General features: G+C 47.3%; 1 protein-coding gene across 2 annotated transcripts in view; it reads left to right on the plus strand.

Moving 5' to 3' along the window:
- The first annotated feature begins 2,303 nt into the window (after window positions 1-2,303).
- Window positions 2,304-7,044, plus strand: part of LOC142656104 (uncharacterized) — a 5,302-nt gene continuing 561 nt past the window's right edge. Inside the window, exons 1-4 of one of the 2 annotated variants that reach the window (XM_075830989.1) lie at window positions 2,304-2,707; window positions 2,834-2,974; window positions 3,144-3,270; window positions 3,733-3,806. In XM_075830989.1, coding sequence (XP_075687104.1) covers window positions 2,392-2,707; window positions 2,834-2,974; window positions 3,144-3,270; window positions 3,733-3,806 — 658 coding nt within the window. In that variant the 5' untranslated portion in view covers window positions 2,304-2,391. The remainder of the gene's footprint in view (window positions 2,708-2,833; window positions 2,975-3,143; window positions 3,271-3,732; window positions 3,807-7,044) is intronic. The other variant, XM_075830990.1, reaches the window with a different exon arrangement.

Here is a 7,044-nt window from a genome sequence, read left to right on the forward strand (position 1 = left end):
GTAGATGTAAGGTCAATGTCAGGCAGATGTCAGGTCAATGTCAGGCAGATGTCAGGTCAGTGTCAGGTAGATGTCAGGTCAATGTCAGGCAGATGTCAGGTCAATGTCAGGCAGATGTCAGGTCAATGTCAGGCAGATGTCAGGTCAATGTCAGGCAGATTTCAGGTCAATGTCAGGTAGATGTCAGGTCAATGTCAGGTAGATGTCAGGTCAATGTCAGGCAGATGTCAGGTCAATGTCAGGTAGATGTCAGGTCAATGTCAGGCAGATGTCAGGTCAATGTCAGGCAGATGTCAGGTCGATGTCAAATAGATGTCAGGTCAATGTCAGGCAGATGTCAGGTCAATGTCAGGCAGATGTCAGGTCAATGTCAAGCAGATGAAAGGTCAATGTCAGGCAGATGTCAGGTCAATATCAGGTAGATGTCAGGTCAATGTCAGGTAGATGTCAGGTCGATGTCAGGACAGTTTAAGTTTAATGAAGGTAGATGACAGGTAGATGTCAGGTAGATGTCAGGTAGATGTCAGGTCAATGTCAGGCAGATGTCAGGTCAATGTCAGGCAGATGTCAGGTCAATGTCAGGCAGATTTCAGGTCAATGTCAGGTAGATGTCAGGTCAATGTCAGGCAGATGTCAGGTCAATGTCAGGCAGATGTCAGGTCAGTGTCAGGTAGATGTCAGGTCAATGTCAGGCAGATGTCAGGTCAATGTCAGGCAGATGTCAGGTCAATGTCAGGCAGATGTCAGGTCAATGTCAGGCAGATTTCAGGTCAATGTCAGGTAGATGTCAGGTCAATGTCAGGCAGATGTCAGGTCAATGTCAGGCAGATGTCAGGTCAATGTCAGGTAGATGTCAGGTCAATGTCAGGCAGATGTCAGGTCAATGTCAGGCAGATGTCAGGTCGATGTCAAATAGATGTCAGGTCAATGTCAGGCAGATGTCAGGTCAATGTCAGGCAGATGTCAGGTCAATGTCAAGCAGATGAAAGGTCAATGTCAGGCAGATGTCAGGTCAATGTCAGGTAGATGTCAGGTCAATGTCAGGTAGATGTCAGGTCGATGTCAGGACAGTTTAAGTTTAATGAAGGTAGATGACAGGTAGATGTCAGGTAGATGTCAGGTAGATGTCATTGTGTTGCAATATTATGGGGAAATTATTTGTCTACTCAAATTACAATGATTAAATTCTGTATAAAAGGAATGAGCAGCCGTGAATTTGCCTCAGTCGATCTTTAGCTTCATATCGTTTTTGTAAATTCGGATTATTTACACTTTTTAGCAATACATAACCAATGTAATACAATAATAAACAATATAACAAAGACATCAGCAACACAATGTCGGTAGAATCAATACTAATGATAGTCACTGGAGTAGGCGAGTATTATAAGGTGCAAGTATTCGGCCAGCATTGTAGGGTGATGTCCCTTGTCGTGCGTTAGAGGAACGTCTTGTCTTGTATCCTGTCGTTTTTGTGTAGTTGTTTTGTGTAGTGACTCCTACAAACTACTCTTGATTTATTTTTGCCTCATTAAGTGCAAATCCTATGACAAGAGACCAGAGCGAGATGTGAAGGTCTCTCTCCATCACAGTCGTCTGAGCTAAGGAATATTGTGATTTAGGACATATTTTACATTGAGCCTAGGACTGCAGAAAAGACGATAATCTCACATATTCTCACATAATCTCACATAATCTCACATAATCTCACATATTCTCACATAATCCCATATAATCTGACATAATCCCACATATTCTCACGTAATCTCACATAATCTCACATATTCTCATATAATCTCACATAATCTCACATATTCTCACATATTCTCACATAATATCACATAATCTCACATAGTCTCACATAATCTCACATAATCTCACATAATCTCACATAATCTCACATATTCTCACATAATATCACATAATCTCACATATTCTCACAAAATCTCACATAATCTCACATAATCTCACATATTCTCACATAATATCACATAATCTCACATATTCTCACAAAATCTCACATAATCTCACATAATATCACATAATCTCACATAGTCTCACATATTCTCACATAATCTCACATAGTCTCACATATTCTCACATAATCTCACATAATCTCACATATTCTCACATAATATCACATAATCTCACATTGTCACTAGACGCAACATTAACAGGAAATGGTAAAAGCTGATTTTTCCAGCGATAGAGAAAATGCCAATTCTGGGTGTGGTGTTACAGTGAATACATGTCTGCGTGTCAGCCCTCACTACTTTATTACACAATCATCTTCCTGTCGTCCATTTATAGTTCTAGGTTTCACTTTCACTTCAGTTATTATTCGGCTTCCATTGTGAACACTCAAAGTCTTAACTTTAGAAGAAGACAGAGATGGATATTGGGCAGGTGAAGGAATACATATTGTCTTACACCCTGAATAACTGCGCCCTGGGAAACCAAGGCTACAACCGAGTCCTGGTCCAGCTCATGGGCTTCCTGGGACATGGAAAATCATCCTTGATCAACTCGTGTAAATATTCCCTCCATGGTAAGGAGTTCAAGGTCCATGCTGAATCCGGCTCTGCGGACGGTGGCCTCACCATTGTCCGGAAATCCTACCCACTCACCAATACAATCACCATGGTGGACAACCGAGGAGGTGCCACACTAAACCCCTTCGAGACTGGGGAGTTCTACACCCAACTGGGTAAGTGGCTTTTTGTTGGGCAGTTGTAAAAGACAAAAAGCAACAAAATTACTGACGTGGGTCAAACTAATATCCTAATGGGTAGGAAGCCAGAAGTAGACTTTCTTGTCAGGCTCTTATTTTCAGATCGTCCATATAGCAGCAGAGGATGGGGACACCATGGACTCATCAGACAGAAGACCCTTCTAACATCCCCAAATCTATGTGTTTTTATGAAGAATGAAACTGATAATAGAATAACTTTGGAGGAAAGAGAAGACGTCAGGGGTGAGAGGTCACTGTACAGGGGCTGTTGACGCTGGCTCAGTCTACTGTGTGGGGTTGAGGGGGGGATGGGTTTTAGTCAAATTTGGGTTATTATTGAATTTCCTCTTTTATGTTTTATTTCCTGATCTTTCTGTAAATATCTATTTTCTTTTTTTTTGTTTTGCTCCAGGGAATTTTGTCCCATTGGACAAAGAAGTTGAATGGACAAAAGAGTTTGGCGACGTGTTGGATCGGTTGGAAGACTCTGATATAGAGCCAAACTTCCACGATATAATTGTGCCGGTATTCGTTTACAGGTAGGAGGGTGACTGGGGACGCTGTGTGGTAAATGGTCATCTATATTGGGTTATTGGTCTTGGTATTGTTACATATGAATCATCATTCAGTGATTGCCAATAGTATGAAGATCAAGAACAATACATCACATGAAATCTGCTCGACATCATGAAGCATTGCCTGTCAGTAACTACCAATCATCCACCTCTACACCCGGCGGGGGCATAAAATGTCAGTATAGATGGGGCACCAATGATATCACGAGTTCTAGGATGTGGTCAGATGATGGCTGCGTGTGCGGACACATCCACTAATTTCAACATTGACCATTGATCAGACACTCCTGTTATATATTTTATTATATGACCCTCCGGACATGGACACTATGACAACGCAGGGTTGAGCACTGCTATATAATACACATTAGGGTGAATCTACACTTATCTGCAGGAAACATCACCATAAAACGACTGTATTTACAGCATGAAGAGAGAAATTGCACCAAATGAGGTGGAGGAAATCAAGACCTTCCTTAAAGGCTGTCGAGAACTAACAGGTAAACACATGATCCTGCAGAATGTATACCATGACCACTTCCATTACAGCTGTGGGGGAGGGGCATGAACAGGACACCACTATTCATAGTCCAGAGATAGTGATGATCTTATACGACCTGTGGCCTATAGGATACATAACATAGAGATTCCTCAGATGGATGAAGATGCAGTCGTTATGTCTTAGACACGATGTAGAAAAGTCACAAGTGTAAAACTCTATCAAGGATCCAATGGGCGTTCCAGCAATCAGGGCGCTTATCAGTGATGGGGCGTACAGAATACAAGAAAAGATATCTCCCTCCAAAGACCGTCATTTATACTTCTCCTGTTTTTTTCAATCCACTCCTAGTTTTGGTTTAAAAACTGCCATAAAAATGTGCATCAAAATGACATGAGTGAGAGAACCCTAATAGGACAAGCATCAGCCTTATGTAATCTACGACATTGGAAAGGAAGAGAGAGGTAGAAGGTGCATATGGCCCCCAGTAGAGCGAGGTAGAAGGTGCACATGGCCCCCAGTAGAGAGAGGTAGAAGGTGCACATGGCCCCCAGTAGAGAAAGGTAGAAGGTGCACATGGCCCCCAGTAGAGAGAGGTAGAAGGTGCACATGGCCCCCAGTAGAGAGAGGTAGAAGGTGCACATGGCCCCCAGTAGAGAGAGGTAGAAGGTGCACATGGCCCCCAGTAGAGAGAGGTAGAAGGTGCACATGGCCCCCAGTAGAGAGAGGTAGAAGGTGCACATGGCCCCCAGTAGTGAGAGGTAGAAGATGCACATGGCCCGCAGTAGAGAGAGGTAGAAGGTGCACATGGCCCCCAGTAGAGAGAGGTAGTAGGTGCACATGGCCCCCCGCAGAGAGAGGTAGCAGGTGCACATGGCCCCCCATAGAGAGAGGTAGAAGGTGCACATGGCCCCCAGTAGAGAGAGTTAGAATGTGCACATGGCCCCCAGTAGAGAGAGGTAGTAGGTGCACATGGCCACCAGTAGAGAGAGTTAGAATGTGCACATGACCCCCAGTAGAGAGAGGTAGAAGGTGCACATGGCCCCCAGTAGAGAGAGGTAAGAGGTGCACATGGCCACCAGTAGAGATAGGTAGAAGGTGCACATGGCCCCCAGTAGAGATAGGTAGAAGGTGCACATGGCCCCCAGTAGAGATAGGTAGAAGGTGCACATGGCCCCCAGTAGAGAGAGGTAGAAGGTGCACATGGCCCCCAGTAGAGAGAGGTAGAAGGTGCACATGGCCCCCAGTAGAGAGAGGTAGAAGGTGCACAAGGCCCCCAGTAGAGATAGGTAGAAGGTGCACATGGCCCCCAGTAGAGATAGGTAGAAGGTGCACATGGCCCCCAGTAGAGAGAGGTAGAAGGTGCACATGGCCCCCAGTAGAGAGAGGTAGAAGGTGCACATGGCCCACAGTAGAGAGAGGTAGAAGGTGCACATGGCCCCCAGTAGAGATAGGTAGAAGGTGCACATGGACCCCAGTAGAGATAGGTAGAAGGTGCACATGGCCCCCAGTAGAGAGAGGTAGAAGGTGCACATGGCCCCCAGTAGAGAGAGGTAGAAGGTGCACATGGCCCCCAGTAGTGAGAGGTAGAAGATGCACATGGCCCGTAGTAGAGAGAGGTAGAAGGTGCACATGGCCCCCAGTAGAGAGAGGTAGTAGGTGCACATGATCCCCCGTAGAGAGAGGTAGCAGGTGCACATGGCCCCCCATAGAGAGAGGTAGAAGGTGCACATGGCCCCCAGTAGAGAGAGTTAGAATGTGCACATGGCCCCCAGTAGAGAGAGGTAGTAGGTGCACATGGCCACCAGTAGAGAGAGTTAGAATGTGCACATGGCCCCCAGTAGAGAGAGGTAGAAGGTGCACATGGCCCCCAGTAGAGAGAGGTAGAAGGTGCACATGGCCACCAGTAGAGAGAGGTAGTAGGTGCACATGGCCCCCAGTAGAGAGAGGTAGTAGATGCACATGGCCCCCAGTAGAGAGAGGTAGAAGGTGCACATGGCCCCCAGTAGAGAAAGGTAGAAGGTGCACATGGCCCCCAGTAGAGAGAGGTAGAAGGTGCACATGGCCCCCAGTAGAGATAGGTAGAAGGTGCACATGGCCCCAGTAGAGATAGGTAGAAGGTGCACATGGCCCCCAGTAGAGAGAGGTAGAAGGTGCACATGGCCCCCAGTAGAGAGAGGTAGAAGGTGCACATGGCCCCCAGTAGAGAGAGGTAGAAGGTGCACATGACCCCCAGTAGAGATAGGTAGAAGGTGCACATGGCCCCCAGTAGAGATAGGTAGAAGGTGCACATGGCCCCCAGTAGAGAGAGAGGTAGAGGGTGCACATGGCCCCCAGTAGAGAGAGGTAGAAGGTGCACATGGCCCCCAGTAGAGATAGGTAGAAGGTGCACATGGCCCCCAGTAGAGATAGGTAGAAGGTGCACATGGCCCCCAGTAGAGAGAGGTAGAAGGTGCACATGGCCCCCAGTAGAGAGAGGTAGAAGGTGCACATGGCCCCCAGTAGAGAGAGGTAGAAGGTGCACATGGTCCCCAGTAGAGAGAGGTAGAAGGTGCACATGGGCCCCAGTAGAGAGAGGTAGAAGGTGCACATGGGCCCCAGTAGAGAGAGGTAGAAGGTGCACATGGCCCCCAGTAGAGAGAGGTAGTAGATGCACATGGCCCCCAGTAGAGATAGGTAGAAGGTGCACATGGCCCCCAGTAGAGATAGGTAGAAGGTGCACATGGCCCCCAGTAGAGATAGGTAGAAGGTGCACATGGCCACCAGTAGGGAGAGGTAGTAGATGCACATGGCCATCAGTAGAGATAGGTAGAAGGTGCACATGGCCCCCAGTAGAGATAGGTAGAAGGTGCACATGGCCCCCAGTAGAGAGAGGTAGAAGGTGCACATGGCCCCCAGTAGAGAGAGGTAGCAGGTGCACATGGCCCCCAGTAGAGAAAGGTAGAAGGTGCACATGGCCACCAGTAGGGAGAGGTAGTAGATGCACATGGCCCCCAGTAGAGAGAGGTAGAAGGTGCACATGGCCCCCACTAGAGAGAGGTAGAAGGTGCACATGGGCCCCAGTAGAGAGAGGTAGAAGGTGCACATGGCCCCCAGTAGAGGTAGAAGGTGCACATGGCCCCCAGTAGAGAGAGGTAGAAGGTGCACATGGCCCCCAGTAGAGAGAGGTAGAAGATGCACATGGGCCCCAGTAGAGAGAGGTAGAAGGTGCACATGGGCCCCAGTAGAGAGAGGTAGAA

This window comes from Rhinoderma darwinii, chromosome 6 (assembly GCF_050947455.1).
Source record: "Rhinoderma darwinii isolate aRhiDar2 chromosome 6, aRhiDar2.hap1, whole genome shotgun sequence".
Classification (NCBI taxonomy): Eukaryota; Metazoa; Chordata; class Amphibia; order Anura; family Rhinodermatidae; genus Rhinoderma; species Rhinoderma darwinii.